The sequence below is a fragment of the Natator depressus genome, chromosome 7, assembly GCF_965152275.1.
Source record: "Natator depressus isolate rNatDep1 chromosome 7, rNatDep2.hap1, whole genome shotgun sequence".
In the NCBI taxonomy this organism is placed as follows: domain Eukaryota; kingdom Metazoa; phylum Chordata; order Testudines; family Cheloniidae; genus Natator; species Natator depressus.
Genome location: NC_134240.1, coordinates 84,025,685 through 84,044,290, shown reverse-complemented (window position 1 = coordinate 84,044,290; position 18,606 = coordinate 84,025,685). Strand labels below are relative to the sequence as shown.

At 44.6% G+C, this 18,606-nt stretch overlaps 2 protein-coding genes and 1 long non-coding RNA gene across 4 annotated transcripts in view; 1 reads left to right on the top strand and 2 right to left on the bottom strand.

Moving 5' to 3' along the window:
• The window catches only part of PPA1 (inorganic pyrophosphatase 1), a 55,063-nt gene that overhangs the window by 22,976 nt on the left and 13,481 nt on the right, over positions 1-18,606 (bottom strand). The gene's annotated exons all lie outside the window — the stretch shown is intronic.
• NPFFR1 (neuropeptide FF receptor 1) lies at positions 489-5,354 on the bottom strand. The gene is made up of 2 exons (XM_074958948.1): positions 5,187-5,354; positions 489-1,001 (listed from the first exon to the last, which is right to left on the bottom strand). Exons 1-2 carry the CDS (start codon positions 5,318-5,320, stop codon positions 797-799), a joined length of 339 nt encoding a protein of 112 aa, XP_074815049.1. The 5' UTR covers positions 5,321-5,354; the 3' UTR covers positions 489-796.
• LOC141990996 (uncharacterized) lies at positions 7,833-16,626 on the top strand. The gene is made up of 4 exons (XR_012640313.1): positions 7,833-7,954; positions 8,752-9,156; positions 9,373-9,486; positions 13,311-16,626. It is a non-coding gene; the product is annotated as an uncharacterized LOC141990996 (long non-coding RNA).

Sequence of the window (18,606 nt, the reverse complement as noted above, 5' to 3'; positions counted from 1 at the left end):
GCGTACAGAGAGTAAACTCCTACAGCGTAGCGACCGCTCCCCTCCGTCCCTGCCCTGGGACCTTCCCGCACCCCCTGCGCCCCCAGCTGGTGCGGTGACAGCTCCGCCTCCGCCTCCGTCTCCTTTCATCGCTGTGGGCAGGCCCCGCTCTGGAGGAGGGGCAGGAATATTTGGCACCCCGAAAAGGTGATTCCCCCTCCGGGGTCCAGGTGGCGCGTGCCGCTGCGTCCCAAAGCTCGCTGCATATTGACTAGTCTGGGGCTGCCTTTTGGTCTGTAGTTAATGTGGATGTGCGGCCCGGCCCTGCCCCCAGAAGTCAGCGCAATTGGGCTCTAGGGGATCCGGCTCAACCCTCTTCTAACTCTGCCCTCTCCACATCAGGGCCAAAGGATTCGCGCAGGGCCCTGCAGCCCTTATGGCACAGGCATTGTCACAATAAACGTTAACAAAAGCCAGAAGAGCGATGTTTTATTTCTGTAACTTGTGGCCAGTGATACAGTAATGTCATTAATACCATTTTGTACAGCATGGAGAGAGTGGTTACTAAACGCCAAATAACAATTCTGATACAGGAGGGCTCTATTCACAGTTACGAGAGGCAAGAGGTAGTGAATACTGATATATTAAACAACGAGAAGTACTTGTGGCATCTTAGAGACTAACAAATTTATTTGGGCATAAGCTTTTGTGGGCTAAAACCCACTTCATCAGATGCATGGAGTGGAAAATACAGTAGGAAGATATATATACAGAGTATGTGAAAAGGTGGGGTTGCCTTACCAATTCAATTATCTTGTTAGAATTGGCTTGTCAGGCTATGCCTCCCACAGGAGTATAGTGGGTAAGAATTGTTGTATGTAACCACCATGAAATGATATTCATCCCTGGTGACTGCAGAGGGGCACATGATTATCAAGGCCAAGACCCAAATGATAACTATGGTGATTAGGGCTTTCCTCAGGGTTAGTTTCTGTCTGAAGGGGTAAACAATGCAACGAAACCTATGAGAGGAGGAAAAAGAGTATTGCTTTTAAGTTCTGCTGAGGTGCTTACTCTATGTACCAAGGGACATTTATAGAGGCCTTTTCTGACTTTTCATGCAGAAGATCAAGGTTTGAGTCCTCCCATCCTGACTTCTGTCCCTGTAAAGAGGTACATTCATACTGGAGCAAAAATGATTTCAAACCAATAATTGTACAAAATGCAGTTTACTTGGTGAGTCATTTTTCTCATCGTCAGACATCAGCCTGCATTGTGGAGCTAAGTCATTGCACAATACAGAAGAGTGAGAAGTTTAGCGGAAGGATGCTGTAGTGATTAGGTCCTACAACACAGGCTGATGTCATAGTGTATGTGAATGTACTGACCTGGACCACAAATAAACTCCTACTGAGTATTAAAGAGCAGGGCTATATTCACATGTCACCGTGAAGAAATATAAACCCAAGAAAAAAACAAAGAAATTACAGTCAAGTTGCTTTAGTGGAACCCCCACCCCCAGCAATTCATGGTTCAATCTCTCCCTTTTAACATTTACAAGTGCAAATTGCTTATGGAATGTAATGAAAACAAAGATGATGTAATATGACTCATGTTAAAAAAAAGTGATTTTTTTTAAACAAAAAGTTTGATGTTTTATTCCTTTACATGGCCTAAAACATCATGCAATGAAATGTTTTAAATAGGCATTGATGTTTTAGGAATCAGCACACTGAACAAGGTGCTGAAGTTCCCTGTAGCCTCGCCTAGAATCAGCGGTACATTTTCTATTATATGCATGATTTTTTGAAATATTTTAAGCAGTCTGGACCTGATTCTCCCTTACCTTGCCCATTGCACAGTCATTTATGATCCTGTAAAGTGAATAATGAACACTGCCAAGTCAGAATTTTCCACTCACACTGGTCTGGGCAGAAAGATGCTGTAGCGATCAGTTGCTGTAAGGGACGATCTCATGGTGTTCCTATGTCTGCTTTTTCATATAGCTGCCATCTTGAAAGAGGAGGACTGGAAGATTCTTCTAATTTTTGGTTCTCGGAATCCTAGCTGACAAAGTGTGGTGACACTACAAGGTGACATCAATGTGTGTTCTAACATTACCATGTGACATAATGTGATGGTGGCAATTTGGAGGAAAAAAGCAAAAAACTCAGTGATGAACATTTGGGTTTTCCCATGTTCTGTAAAGATAGATCTCTCAATCAGGAAACTGGCTGGAAAAAGGAAAGATGATCTAGGTTGCGCCTATCTAAATAAGAATGTTGACAGATGCATTGTCTCGTCTTACCCAGAATAATGAAGAAGGGATGGGCAAGAAAAATATAAACTGATATTTTTCAGCCTACCAACACTACATAATCTTGTGAGCATTCATTTGTCTGCTATGCTTGGGGGTATCTATGTTATAACACATTCTTTCCTCAACTGAATGGCCAATGTGATAACATGGTTCCTAAAAGTGATTATAAGTGTTTTTTCTGCCCATATGTGAAATAAAGTGCCATAACAGACTCCCTTACCCATGGCAGACAACTGTTTGCACAAATTCTTTTTTTAGTGTAGACGAGCCCCTACTCTGCACACATTGACCAGCAGAGGATACTATACCTTGTATGGCACAGGAAGGCTACATAAAATCATAGAAGTGTTGGGCTGGAAGGGATCTCAAGAGGTCATGTAGTCCAGTCCCCTGCACTGAAGGCAGGACATGCCCACTAATGGATTCATTTGCAGAGAGCATTCAGCTGTGGCACAAGGAACCCATCCTCGGTATTTCCTACATCTGGTATCGGGGCATTTTAGATATTGCCTTTCCAATGGTTACTGACCCAAAGAGGAAAGGACTTGGTTTATTAACACAATGTAATCTGTTGTCCAGAAAAAGTGATGTTACAACATTTTTCAGATTGTATCTCAGACACCAAGGCCTGGACTGTAATACAATCACAGCTGTGTTGGGGAAACCATTTACCCACACAGCTGTGTCACAAGTGTTTTGTAGTGTGGCATGCTTTTGTAAGTGTGGATCAGACCTAACAGTCTTATAGTCACATTAAGGGTTAACATAAATGGTCTTTAGAACACAGTTAGCTAAAAGTTCAGGACACAGCTGTGCTGTAATGGGGTACCTTAAAACAACTGTAACTGCAGTGTAGCTGGGGCCAAAAATTGTAATTACAGGGAAGCACCTAGAGGACCTCCATACTTGTATTTTCTAAAGGAAGGGAGCTGAACATATCTAACTGAAACTCCTTGCTGGCTCTGTTTGTCAGGCAAGTGTTCTTTGTCTCTTCAGCTAAACTAACACTATTGATAGATCAAGTCTTTTATGCATTTCCCACAACCTCTTTCTTGCACCCACTCATCCACCTAAAGATCAAAGGCATTGTAACATATTTTGTCTTACTTAATTTTGAACATGTTTAAACAGCTGGTTTGCTTTAATGGGTAACATTCTGTTGGGATGCAGTTTGCCCTCCATCTGAGCTCTAACAGAATAAAACATCTGCCACAGATAGAAGGATGTTTTTTGAGTCACAACATCAGTTTTCAGTTGCTGAGTCACAGATTTTGCTGCATTTAAAAAATACAGATGAGAGAATCCATTTTATTTTAGGGGTGAGTATTATTGTGCCTTTTGTCAGCCGCTCACTGGGAAATGTTAGTCTGAGTAATGAGCTATGTCAGAACTGTATCTCAAACTCTCTCACACAGAGCTCTGAGTTACTCACTGGGAGCTATTTATTCAATTTCAGAGAAAGTAGGAGGACAATCCATATGCTTTCTACCAATACCATTGAGAACTGAATTCCATACCTATAGTAGAAGAAAGGCAGTTCACTTTTTATGATGACCTACAACCATTATGTAGGCATGGACCTCTTCTGTCCTAACATGTTACCACACTTTATTTACGTGGCTACTGTGATGAAATATGAATTTTTGCCATTTTTAAAGGAATCCTATGTGTGCCTCAGTTTCCCCTATGTGCTGTAGTGTTGTCCAGGGGATAGAAAGGGTGGTTTGCTCTCTGCAAAGACTCAGCTATGAATGATGCCCAGCTGTCTGGGGTTTAGGCTCCATATCAATGGAGCTTTTGAGAAGACAATGGCAAATCCAATCACTGGGACTTTGATATCTAGCAACCAACAATCATGGATGGCACATCTCTCTGCAGGAAGCCAAGCAGTGTTTGTCCTGCTGGAGAACAAAGGACTGGGGAGGTGTCAGGAGAGCGGTTAAGGATTGGCTGCTGAAGGAGTCAAGGACACATGTGAACTGGGACGAATGGAGGTCAGAAGGACAGGACTTTGGATTCTGTGCTGACCAGGATGGACTCTGCTGTAATTTTCTTTTCTCTGTGCTAACCAAGGACTTCCTATGCTGTGTTCCAGTTGACTAATAAACTGTTCCGTTTTATAATGCTGGCTGAGTGTTACTGCAAATGCTGATGGAGAAGGGTGCTCCCTAATGGATTGTGCTGATGGATTGTGCAAGTCTCCCTCATGGGTCTTTCCTTGTTGGACTTGCTGAGTGAAGTTCACAGTGTAAAGCGGGGGTGCTGAAAGACCAGAGGTCCCGCCTAAGGAGGTAGTGAAGCTGTGTGGCTCACCTTGGAGGAAGAGTGAGGCACCTAGGGGGGCTGGCACACTGAAGGGTTCCTTCCAGAGACTGTTCCTTCCAAAGCTGGAGCCATAGCACCAATCCTGTGGATCCATGACAGTTACCTTTCTAGCTTCCCGGCTGCCCATTGCACACATCTGGGACTCACATGCCAATATATGGTAGGCCTGAATCTCTTCTTTCCTTTTTGTCTTCCTCTTCAATTTTCTTTCTCTCTCCACCATCACACACATTTTCTATTGTATCTGCTGGATCCCAAGGGAATGGGGTGAGGGACTGATGGAACACAAACAGCACTAAGCCTGTATGTTCTAGGGGAGGAAAACAGGTACTGTGAAGATGCAGTATCCTGCCACCAGATGGGGCTCCGCAGAGAAACAGGACTGAAATGACCACAAACCTTGCTCTATGCATCCGATGAAGTGAGCTGTAGCTCACGAAAGCTTATGCTCAAATAAATTGGTTAGTCTCTAAGGTGCCACTAGTACTCCTTTTCTTTTTGCGAAACCTTGCTCTGTTTTCGGCAGGCAAATGGCTAGAACGAGAGTACTGTGGACACGTACCTTTCCACTGCAATGGCCACCAGAGTGAAAACTGAAGAGGAGACAGACATCCCCTGCATCAGTCCACTCATTTTACACATGATGTTGTCAAATGGCCAACCTGGAATTACACAGATAGCATCATGGGGACACATGCATACCAGAAACCCACTATGCAGAATAAGCTGCATTCACCTAGGGTTGTGCAGAGCTGCCAAACCTAAGCCTTGTGAACAGGCTGATAAACTGCCGGTCATAAAACATGACTTTCAAGGATTTGTGATCTGTCTGATCTAAATTGCACTGAGCTGGCACTTGGCAGTTGAGTAATTTTCTTTTCTAAAAGAAAAAAAACAGAGTAAATCCAATTTTCTTCCATACAGTGTGGGTGATGCCTAATTCACAAGCCTGAGGATACCCCATTTAACCCTCAGTTTCTACCTTGCATTTTGGTCGCAGTCTTTCTGACTGACGTCTGGACCAAACCCTGTAAATCATCAATGCTGCCACTAAATGCATCTAGAGAACTGTGCAGTTTTCACAGCTATTAAAATTTTTACAGATGTTCAGCAATCCCCTGCAGATATATTCCAAAGCCTGTAAATGTACCAGTTTTAGCTTGATTTCAGCATGCATTCAGCAATTTCCTCTAGATGTACCCATTGGTCATGTGATTACAAATCAATTTCTGAATTGGTACTAGGCTTGCGGTTTGTTATCACACTAACATGTCCTTTAGTAATGTAGTGACTTTTTAAAAAGGTGTGGATAACTGTGGGCCAGCATGAGGTGAGGATGATAAGCCATACTCCAGTCCATGACCTTCTGCATAATTACATATTCTTTAAAGTGTACCACATTCTTCCAAGACCTAGTGAATAGCCAGACATAAATATCATCCCTGGTCATCCTCTTTTAGAGTTGTATTGAATATTTCTAACATTAATAACCAGATTTCCATTTTTGTACAACATCTGCACAGGCACTTAGCTAATAGTCTAACTCAATATTTATTACAGTGTGGTTCTTCTATGAAACATGACTTGTTGTAGGGCTTTCTTTTCTTGCTCACTATTTCCAAGTCAAATGTGCTCAGTATACAAATAAAAAAAGATATTTTTTCTAACTGCCAGCTCTGTAAATGAAACATAGGATATAAAAGCCAAGCTGGACTTTTTTGGCTTGTGCATGATACACAATAAAGGTCCTGCAATCGGAACTTAGTTAACAGTTCTGGTGATGATTCACATGATTATCCAGTTCCCTAAACCTGTGGTGAATCTGCAGGGTGCTCAGGAGTTAAAAGGAGAAAAATAAAATTTTAGTTACCAAAGTCAGCAGCTATGACTGAATAAATGCAGGGAGCAGATTGGCTGAGTAAGAAGGGCGATTTTTTTGCGTTGTCCCTTGCCAGAGTAAGTTTGCACTTTAAGTACAAAATAACTATATAAAAGCAATGTTAAGGTTATTTTTTGTGTCAAAATATGTAAAGAAATGCAAAAATTAAAGGTTTGTTTTTTACTCTGAGAAGTGGCTGTATAAAAGTGACACCTTCTGATAAATCACTTTGGGTCCTTTGTGTATTCAGAGTCAGATCTGCTTACCTCAATGACAAAAATACATGTGTTCCTTTTTCCTCCTGTTAGCATTGCAGATATAACACAGCTAAGTTGGAGTGAACCTGATTCTATTCTATCTTGTGTAACCTCAGCAGATTTGTTTGCAAGGCAAAAGGGTTGTACAGAGGTAAATAAGAGTATAATCTGAAGACACTAGAGTTGCACAGGACCTAATTTGACCAGCAAGAACCTTAAGATTATTACTCTTCAGATAGAAAGAACCCAGTCTAAATATCAGACCCAGATTGAGTTTGCAGGACTGGCAGATAGAAAAACATCTTTTTACTTGTTAATTGAGCACATTTGGTAATCACTGAGACACAATAAGGATGGAACCCCACAATGGCATTTTTACAGAATCGCTTTTCAAAGTAGAAAAAACGGTTACCTACCTTTCGTAACTGTTGTTCTTCGAGATGTGTTGCTCATGTCCATTCCATTTTAGGTATGCACATGCCCACGTGCGCAGTTGTAGGACATTTCTATCTTAACAGTATCCATAGTGCTGGCTATGGCGCCCCTGGAGTTACACTCCCATGCAACGGTATATCAGGCATAGCCGACCCTGCACCCTCTCAGTTCCTTCTTGCTGGTAACTCCAACGAGGGGTAGGAGGGTGGAAAATGGAATGGACATGAGCAACACATCTCGAAGAACAACAGTTGCGAAAGGTAGATAACCTTTTTTTCTTCTTTGAGTCCTTGCTCATGTCAATTCCATTCTAGGTAGGCTCGGAGTTCACAGCTTAGCAGCTTGCAGTACTGCCCTACCGAAGCCAGCATTGTCCCAGGCCTGCTGGGTTAACGCATAGTGGGACATAAAGATATGGACAGATGACCAGGTGGCTGCTCTGCAGATGTCCTGAATAGACACCTGGGCCAGAAAAGCTGCCGAGGAGGCCTGCGCTCTGGTACAGTGGGCGGTGATGATCGCCAGAGGTGGCACTTTCGCTTGGTCATAGCAGGAAGTGAATGCAGGCCGTGATCCAAGAAGAAATTCTTTGAGTGGATACAGGGCAACCTTTCGTCCTGTCGGCCACGGTGACAAATAATTGTGTCAACTTATGGAACAGCCTGGTTCTGTCAATATAGAAGGCCAGAGCCCTCCGGACGTCCAAGGCATGTAGCCTATGCTCCTCCTCCGATTTATGCAGCTTTGGAAAGAAGACTGGTAAGTAAATGTCCTGACTCGAATGAAACTGAGAGATGACTTCGGGAAGAAATGCTGGGCCTGGTCTGAGCTGGACCTTGTCCTTGTAGAAGACCATGTATGGCGGCTCCAAGAGGAGTGCCTGAATTTCGGGTACTCGGCAGGCCGACATCACTGCAACTAGGAACGCGACCTTCCAGGAAAGGAGAAGGAGGGAGCAAAAAGCCAGAGACTCAAAGGGGGACCCATGAGCTGCGTCAGCACCAGATTCAAATCCCACGGCAGGACTGGATCTCTGACTTTTGGGTAGAGGTGGTCTAGGCCCTTAAGGAATCTGGCTATGATGTCCTGAGCAAAAACCAACCTGCCCTCAAAGGGTGGGTGGAAGGCTGAGATGGCCACTAGATGGACCTTGATGGATGAAAGGGACAAGCCCTGGAGCTTGAGATTCAGGAGTTAGTCCAGAATAAGATCCAGAGAAGCCCATTCGGGATGGACACCTTTGTCCATGATCCAGCAGGTGAACCGTTTCCACTTTGCCAGGTAAGTCGCTCTGGTGGAGGGCTTCCTACCTCCCAAAAGGACGCGCTGAACCTCAGTCGAGCACTGCTGCTCCTGCGAGTTTAGCCCCTCAGCAGCCAGGCCATCAGATGTAGCGCTGCCAGGTTGGGGTGCAGAAGACTGCCGTGGTTCTGGAACAACAGGTCTCACCCGACAGGTAGCTACCAAGAGGTCCAACGGGTGCTGAACCAGTGCTGGCACGGCCACGCTGGTGCTATGAGGATGATCCTTGTCTTGTCCTGTTTTATCTTTGCAAGGACCCTGGGCAGCAATGGCAGCGGAGGGAAGGCGTACATCAGAGCCCCTGACCACGGGAACAGAAAAGCATCGGACAGGGCTACTCTCTCCATGCCCTCCAATTGAATAGAAGGCATTTCCTGTTCTGCCTGGACGCGAACAGGTCCACCTGGGGAGTTCCCTACCTGTGGAAGATGGAGCTGACCACCTGACTGGACCAACGACCTTGAGTGTTGAGACTGACGAGGATAGGGAAATGAAGGGAACCCCTGCCAACACTGACATGGGATCCTGACACCATACGAGGGACGCCAGGACGCTGTCTGGAATCCTGACCACTTAGTCCATGCTCTGCCGGTTGGGTACATAGACCGATGCCAGCCATGCCTGAAGAGGTCTGAGGCAGAGTTGTGCGTGCCGGACATGTAAGTACATGCTGCCATTTGGCCCAGCAGCCTCAGGTATGTGTGCGCGGTGGTGAGTGGGTGGGCCTGCAAGCCTGCGATGAGGTTCGCCATGGCCTGGAATCGAGTCTCGGGGAGGAAGGCCCTGACCCGAGTGGAGTTGTGGAACACTCCGATGAACTCTAAGCATTGTATCGGGGTTACAGTTGACTTTGTCTTGTTTATTATTAACCCCAGGTCACGACAGGTGGAACAGACCAGGTCGAGATGTCTCTGCACCTGACCTGGAGACCGGCCCCTTATCAACCAGTCATCAAGGTACGGGTATATTTGGACTCCTCGATATCTCAGGTAAGCAGCCACTGGCACTATACATTTTGTGAACACCCTCAGGGCTGATGAAAGACCAAAGGGCATCGCCATAAACTGGAAATGGCGCCCTCCCAACATGAAGCGGAGGAAACGCTAGTGCCCTGGGAAGATGGAAATATGGAAGTAAGCCTCCTTTAAAATGAGCGTGGCATACCAGTCTCCCAGATCCAGGGAAGTGACGATGGAGGCCAGGATGACCACGTGGAACTTCAACTTCTGGAGTGACTCGCTGAGCCGACGCAGGTCTAGGATGGGTCTGAGGTCCCCTTTTGCCTTTGGAATTAGGAAGTAGCAGGAGTAGAATCCTCTGCCTTCCATGTTCTGAGGAACCTTTTCCACTGCCCCCAGGCAAAGGAGGTTTTCGACCTCCTGAACGAGGAGTTGCTTGTGAAAAGGGTCCCTGAAGAGGGACGGGGAAGGGGGGTGGGAGGGGTGGTTGACTGTAAACTGCAGGGTGTAGCCCGAAGAAATGGTATCTAGCACCCAGCGGTCCGAGGTGACACGGGACCAGGCCGACTGGAAAGGACGGAAGTGGTTGAGGAAAGGGAGGGTTGAATCCAGTACATTGGCTGTGGCGCCATCCTCGAGCGCACCCCCAAAGTGACTGCTTCTGGCCTCCCTGACTTCTGGGAGGGTCAGGTTGAGCAGCCAGACAGGAAGAGGACTGGTAGCATCTCTTGGGCCCTTTGTCCTTGTCCTTCCTCCTGTAGAGGCCAGACCTGGGAGCCCCCCAGGACTTAGACTGTGTGGGGGGAGGAGGTGGAGGTGGAGGAATGGCTTCCTGGACTGCTGCGGGGTGTGCAGACCCAGGGAATGGAGGGTGGCTCAGGAGTCCTTGAGCCCATGGAGCCTAGAGTCAGTTAGCTCAGAAAAGAGCCCTGAACCTTCAAATGGCAGGTCCTGTATTGTGGTCTGCATCTCCTGAGACAGCCAAGAAGCCTGCAACCAGGAGCTGCGTCACATGGCTACCGCTGACACGACCACCCTGATAGCCAAGTCTGTCACATCCCAGGCCATTTGGAGGACTCCGCGGGCCACCACCGAACCTGACCACTGCCCCTCCGGTGACCACGGCGGGGCTATCAAGAACTGAGTCTGCCTACTGACTCTGGTAGGTGAATGGCGGGGCGACGGGGAGTAGTGCCACCTGCTGGAGGATCAGTACTGGGGGAAGCGTGACCGACGTTGAGACCACGAGCGAGCCCTCCAGGATGGGGACCGATGATGAGGAGACCTTCTGGGAGAGGGTGTCTAGGCAACCTATGGCCAGACAGTCGTTGGTACCAGGGTGGTGCCATGAGTCTAGTCCCCTGCCTAGTAGGAGGGGATCTCAATGGAGATCTTGGCTGTCCGGCTGGCAAGCTAGGATGCAGTGCTGGGTCCCGAGGTCACAGCAAGGGGGACTTGCGTCTGCGATCCGGCGAACTGGGGTGTTCTGCCAGTCTATGCTGCAGCACCCTGGTGGCCTTCCCCTTTGGTGCCACAAACGGAGCTGTGTTGGTCACCTGGCGTGACACCTGCGGAGTCAGTCGGCCTTGCTCCTTGGCCACCGAGTCCGTTTCAGGCACTGTGGGCCTCATCAGAGGCTGGGAACCCTTGCCACTGTCTGGGGTGTGGAGTGGGTCCTTGGCGGGGCTGGTGGGTTCAACCTCTGCGGTACCCCTGTGACTGTCCGTAGCGGGTGCATGGCCTGACAGAGGTCCTTTGCCTGATGCGCCTCTGTCCTTCAGTGCCTAGGGGCTTCGTTTGAGCTTCTTCTTCAGCACTGGTGAGACAGAGCGGTGCTGGGCCAAGTCCAGTGCCAGCGGTGCGCCCTGTGCCGAGGCCAAAAGTGCTGGCGTAGGTGCCGCAGTGTAGGGTTCTGACACCAGATGAAGAGCAGCCTCCATCAATAACTCCCTCAAGTGGATATCCCGCTCTTTCTGAGTCCGCGGGCAAAAGTTCTTACAGATCCGGCATCTGTCCTTGCAATGGCCTTCTCCCAGAAGCTTAAGGCAGCTATCGTGCAGATCGCTGATTGGCATCGGCCTGATGCATGACACACATGGCTTAAAGCCAAGCGAGCAGGGCATACCCCGCTTGGGGCAAAGTCCCAATGGGGGACACTCTTGACCAAGGGCTTGGCTACACTTGCAAGTTAGAGCGCATTAAAACAGCCCCAGGCGCCCTAACTCACGACCCGTGCACACTGGCAAGGCACTTAGAGTGCCTGGACTCTGCAGCTGGAGCGCTCCTGGTAATCCACCTCCACAAGAAGCATAACGCTTGGTGCGCCTCGGCTGAACGAGGTGTTGCATAGCGTGAACGAGGTGTTGCATTACTGCGCTCTGATCGGCCTCCGGAAACATCCCATAATCTACTTAAGTCAAGTGGCCACTCTTGTCATTGTTTTGAACTCGGCTGTAGGAATGCTGATATGCTCTGTTTCTGACAGCCGGCTGCTTATCTGCTCCAGGACAAAGCAACCATTAGTGTGGAATGCTGCTTGCTATGAGTGAGAGAGAGAGGTGAGGGGAAGGGGGGTCTGCTGCTGTCTGAATTTACAAGACAGCACGCTGACATGCTCTCAGTTCCCCAAAAGCCCACTCTCTCTTCCCCCACATACACACAACACACTCCCTGTCACACTCCAACCCCCCCCCCCACATTTGAAAAGCACGTTGCAGCCACTTGCATGCTGGGATAGCTACTACAATGCACTGCTCTCTGGGGCATTACAAGAGCTGCTAATGTGGCCACGGCAGTGTGCTTGAATCTGACAGTGTGGACACACTGCAGCGCTTTCCCTACTGCGCTCTCCAAGGGCTGGTTTAACTCCCAGTGCTCTACATCTGCAAGTGTAGCCATGCCCCAACTAACACTATCAACTAACTAACTATGAAACTATGTATAACCACAACTAACAAGTCATGCATAAACTGCTACTGTTCTTGCGAAGCAAGACAAGGTGCGTCAATCAACTGTCACGGGCAGTAAGAAGGAACTGAGAGGGTGCAGGCCTGGCAACACCTGATATACTGCCACATGGGAGTGCCACTCCAGGGGGGCGCCACAGCTGGCCCTCCGGAAACTGCTAGGGCAGAAATCTCCGACAACTGTGCACATGGGAGTGCACACACCTAAAATGGAATTGACATGAGCAAGCACATGTCCAAGAAGAACATACTTTAAGGTTCTCATATTAACATTAACTGATCCACATGGAAGAAACTGGATCATACTAGGATCTTGACTTAATGGAATTGCATTTGTTTACACCAGCATGGAATTTGGCTTTATATATATATTTAACAGCCTAAACAGTGGTCAAAATGTTTTATATGTTGAATATATAAATAAGGTAATATTTCTAGAAGAACCTTAGCTTTGGCATTCCCTGTTACCTTCACCTTGCACTAGTACATTTGTTTTTATTTCACTTTCTGTGGCAAAGAGTTGGTTCAATTTCCAATCTGATTCTCACTCCCTGGGTAAACAAGATCTGGGATTGCTGTAGTACTGAGGTAGCTCCCTCAGGCCTAGGGGAACGGTAGTATCTTGCATCTTCTCTGCAGGAACCCCACCTCCTAATTTTAGAAAAGTTGTCACTGTTGGGATCCATAAGGACTCCAGTCCAGTTGCCCAAGAGTGGGGAACCCAATATTCAAGGCAGGATGGTACAGAGTGGGAGAAATATAGAGACCTTTAGGGGCCCTCCCCAGGAAGTGAAGGATTCCCATGGGAGAAACTCGAGAAGACTGCTTGTTATTCTTGTGATGAATGTGGCCTATTTCAATTTGGATACTTCAGTTTTCTCTCTACAGATTACCAACAACGTTGATACCTAATGACACCCCAGTTTGCATGGCTACAGCACAGAAGACAAGTCCTGGGCAGGCATTATTTCCAGTCTGTAGAAAGGTAAAAGAATTGGCAACCAACTCAGCTTTGACTGCACCGTGCATTCCGAATCTCTAAAACTTCACAGTCAATTTCTAAGCAAATATTGTTTGGTGTTTAGTAATTTACTAGAAATTGTTCCGGAAGTCACGCTGGAAAGAATGAAATGAGAAGCCACCCTCAAAACTTTCATGAACAGAAGAAAAAGTGTTAATTTCCATCTTCAACATAGCACCCGTCAGCTTGTGGAAAGAGTTGGGGAAGAACAAGATTGCCTTGGCATAAATTATACAGTCTTGTTTCACTGTTTGCTGCATTTCAGGACCATAAAGCTAGTTCTGTATTACGATGCAAACCCGATCCCAATGGGCCTAAGTGAGGTCATTGCTTACCTAAGCATTTCTGACATGCTACTAAACAACTTGTTGCCATAATTATATGCTCTGCTGGGAGTTATATTGATTAATGCACCTGACGTTTGTGGAAAAACATCTAGTGCATTTCCATTTACATCATAGATAGGCTGTACATTCTAGCTTTTCTATTGCACATATCCTCTTAATTGTTGGGTTAGATGGAACCAAACAAATTACTTGTTAAGCAGCTATAATCTATTCTCATTTCATAGGGGGTAGTGACCCTTCTGCAGTGTATTTGGAAATAGAGGAGCATTATTACTGAACTATTTGCAGTGAGATGTGGGAAGTATTTGATGCAGAGAAGCAGTAAGAAACAATTACCTGTTATATTGTACTCCATTTGTGTGTGTTGCATCATGTGTAGGCTTTAACAGATCCTGCTAATTACCATGCATAACGTGATTGCTCTGTTCCATTCACACTGTGAAAAATAAGCTAGCCACTGTGATAATTTAGGTTGAAAGAGGGGAGAGAAATTTTAACCTATTATTTATCTAAAATGTCACACACTGCAAATGAAGCATTACAAAGATAATATTTCTACAATAAAGTGAAAAAAGGAGGTTTATGTAGACACGAGACCAAATTCAGTGAAGTTATAGCAGGGATGCATTTGGGCGATGCTCTTTATAGTCCACAATTTATAAGAAAACAAGAAAAAATGTCCTGATCTCTCAAAAATCTCATTCTTTGTCGAGTCAGCCTGTGTGACACTGCTGCCCATATTTTTCATAGTAATATTATGATAGGAGTGTGTCATAGTCATAATGTATTTTATGCAGGATAGATCATGTGAGGTATCATTGGAAAGTTATGGTTTACTGAATATGATTATTCTATTTGTATGCATGTATCATTTTTGTATCTAAAATTAGGAATATTGAATACATCTGTACTACAAAAGTGTTTGCACCTGGGGAACGCGCACCAGACAGAATGCAATCAATCTGGCTGGCTAGCTGGGGACAAGTCAGTGGACCATTAGGGAGAACAATAGGTCTTTGAAGATGCTAATCTCCCGCCTTCCTGAGCAGCTTTCCTGGGATGCTATAAACCGCCTCTGACTCATGGCTGCTTTGACACTGCAGAGTCATGTGTTCAAGTCACCTGGTATTGGACTTCATAATAGAACACCAGTATTTTTCCACAGGGGGGTGGGTGGGAATCACACTGAAAGACAAAAGATTCCTGCCATATATAAAGCCTATTTAAGTCAGGGGAGTGAGTTAATCAGGGTTTGTTCTTCACTGAATCCTTGTTCAGGATGACTGCTGTGAACATCTAAGGGTTTGTCTACACTGCCAATTGAACGATAAAACTTTTGTTGTTTACAGGTGCTTAAAAAAAGCTCCCTCCCCCCCCGAAAGACAAAAGTTTTGCCACAGCAAGTGGCAGTGTAAATGGCTCATTGTTGGCAGGAGAGCTCTCCTGTTGACAACGCGAACCCCCGCTTATAGGGGGTGGAAGTACTTTGTTGGCAAAAATGCCAACAAACAGCGTTTACACTGCCCGACTTTTAGCAACATGGCTGTCTCTCTAAAAGCTGTGTAGTGTAGACAAAGCCTAAGAAACAAAGACAAAGTGGGGGAGAAGTATTGAGCCCAGGGTGGGAAGTTGGTCTGGCCTGTGAAAGAACTACCTGGAGTTTTAGGCTGCAAGCCAGGGTGGATAAAAATCAATGATTTTTTTAAAAAAAATTAAAAAATCAGATTTTTTTTATTTAAATCGGATTTTTTTTTTTATAAAATGCTTTTTGAGGGGGAAAAAAACCTATCTAAAGATAGTTTTAATTAAGATACATTATAGCTCAAAGCTATCTCATCATGGAATAGGGATTATAAATTCTGATTCTATAGTATGAGACAATATATTCATGTAATGTTTAAGAAGAGTTTTTTAAATGAGTTCCAATAGTTCATGGATTAGGGACCCAATCTTATGGGGTTCCAGGAGCTTCTGTATAGATTATTTCAGTTAATCTTTCTATCTACCCAATAGGACTCAGTGATCAGTCTAGAAGATACCATCAGAGATGCATAGTTTTGCAGTTCTCAAACTGTGGATTTGTTTCTCCAGAGATAATATGCTTGTTAACAGCAAAAATGTTTTTAAATAAATAAATAAATAAATAAAATATAGAGGTGAGAAATAACAGACCTCAACCCTATTGTCCCTCTGCAAATTTGTGTACACAGAGTCAATCCCTTACCTCTGTCTAAAAGTGCAAAGTTTCGAAAAGTTCAACAAATAGAAGATTGTTGGGAGTGGAATAGACCTGGACAAGGAGAAGATTGTTGGGAGCGGAATAGATCTGGAGATAAATGTGAGAAGAGAGGGACATGCCGTAGAAACAAAAGTGAAACTGTTTGAGCTGCATATTCCAGAAGTCTTGAGGTCTTTCTGAGTGTAGCCTTCATTGATTTGAGATCTACCATACCATTCTCTCACTAGAAGGAAAAACCTATAATGGCAGCAGGCCAAAAAAGAGACCCAGTTTGGGAATAAGAATCATTCAAAAAATATATGTTTGCTGATGATGTTTTAAAGAAAGTCACACCAGTGAACTGGTGGAAGTCACTTAAGCACTTGGATTCAGAGACTGTTGAAATGATAATCTCACTTTTATCAGCAGTAGCTTCTTCTACTGGTGTAGAAAGAATATTTTCTTCCTTTGGACTAATTCATTCCAAATTGAGAAATCGTTTGGGACCTGAAAAAGCAGGAAAACTTGTTTTTTTTTTCCTGATTATGAACAAACAAGGTGAAGACAACTGAGTTAGTTGCAGAAGCCAATATTTTACGTTTCTCATGTTGACCTGGCTGACATAGTCGATTTAATTTTTGTTTTTTGTTTTTTTAAATATTTAACTATCTTAGTTAAAAACAATTTTAACAAAAACAAACCTGATTTTAAAAAACTTGACTGTTTAACTAAATTCAAAAATTCATATGCTTGTTTGGTTAAAATATTATACGTTTGCTGTTGAAGAAAAAAAATCCAGAATACATAACGTTGTTGTTTTAGTTAAATAAAACAATTTAAATGTCTGTCTGGTGATGTTCTCCTCCTAATACAGCATGGCAAGAAAATTCTCCAAATATTAGTGACTAACCTGTTGAATTGGAGATACTTCACCTCCCAGTGACTTCATAAATATCTGCTTCAATTATCTTTGGTAAATGAAATAACCAAACAATCATTCATTTTCTGATATAGCTGTAAAACTAATCTGAAAAGTTTTCAGAATAAATCACTTAAAAATGTATAGTGTATACCTTCTAAAAATGAAACCTACATTTATCTCTGAGTTGTGAAGAATATGTATTAAGGTTATAACAACCATCAAGAATGCACTTTTATGTAGAAATCCATGATTAAATTGAGTCTTCCTGTTTAGTGATTTAAATCATGATTTAAATCAATTTGATCTAAATCAAATCCACCCTGCTGCAAGCAAGAGCAGCTTGCCTTCAAGAACCTCTGAAATCTGCCTAAAACAAGTTTTAGGATGAGAAATTACTATTTGTAACCAGTTTCTTAGTATCTTAAGCTTATATTGTGTTTTTGTTTTATTTGCTGGGTAATCTGCTTTGATCTGTTGGCTATATCTTATAATCACTTAAAACCTATCTTTTGTAGTTAATAAACTTGTTTTTGTTTTCTCTAAAACCAATTGGTGGAATTCATAAGGGCGGGGAGAAGAGGGCCAAAAAGCTGTGCATATCTTCCTCCGTGTTGTCACCCACCACACCCTGATCTACAATTCATAGGGACATCTAAACTGATAAACAAAATCAGGTTATCCTAAAACCCGATAATCCCTATCTCCCTTCCATCTCTAAATTAATTGACTGTGCAGTGTACAATTGCTGTCTGGAGTTCCTCTCCTCCAATTCTATCCTAGATATTCTCCAATCCAGCTTCTGTCCCTTGGACTCCACTGAAACTGTTCTTGACAAAGTCTCTAATGATCTCTTCCTAGCCAAGCCTCAGAGCATCCTCATCCTCCTTGACCTGTCACCTGCCTTTGATACAGTTAAGCATGCTGTTTTTCTTGGAATCTTGTCCTCCCTTGATATCCATGAATCTGTCTTCTCCTGGTTCTCTTCCTAATCATTCTTTCAGCGTATCCATTGGGGAATCTGCCCACCCCCACCTTTCTGTGGGGGTTCCACAGGGCTCTGTCCTTGGTCACTTTCTCTTCTTCCTCTTCATCTTATCTCTAGATAATTGCATCCACAAACAAAAGTTCAACTAATAGCTCTATGCTGATGACTCACAGATCAACCTTTCTGCTCCAGACCTGTCTCTTTCTGTTCAAACTAAAATCTCAGCCTGTCTCTCTGACATCTCCTCGTGGATGTTTAGCCATCAGCTCAAGCTCAGTATGGCTAAAACAGAGCTCTTAAGTTCCCCCTCTCCCTCAGACTCTCCCTCCTATTTCCTTTCGCAATCACTGTGGACAGCATCAATCCTGTCTCCCACTCAGGTCCCTAGCATGGGCATCATCTTTGACTTGGACATCTCTCTACGGCTATGTCTAAATTTTTCATGAGTCTATCTGCATAACATCTCTAAAACACAATCTTTCCTACCCATCCACACAGATGAAACTCCTGTCCAGGATCTCATCATTTTGCATCTAAATTACTGCAACAGCCTTTTCTTTAGGCTCAACAAGTGCAATTGTGCGCCTCTCATATCCATTCAGAATGCTGCTGCAAAGATTATTTTCCTAGCCTGTCAACTTGATCATGTCATGTCTCTCTTTGAATCCTTCCACTGGCTCCTCTTCTCCAT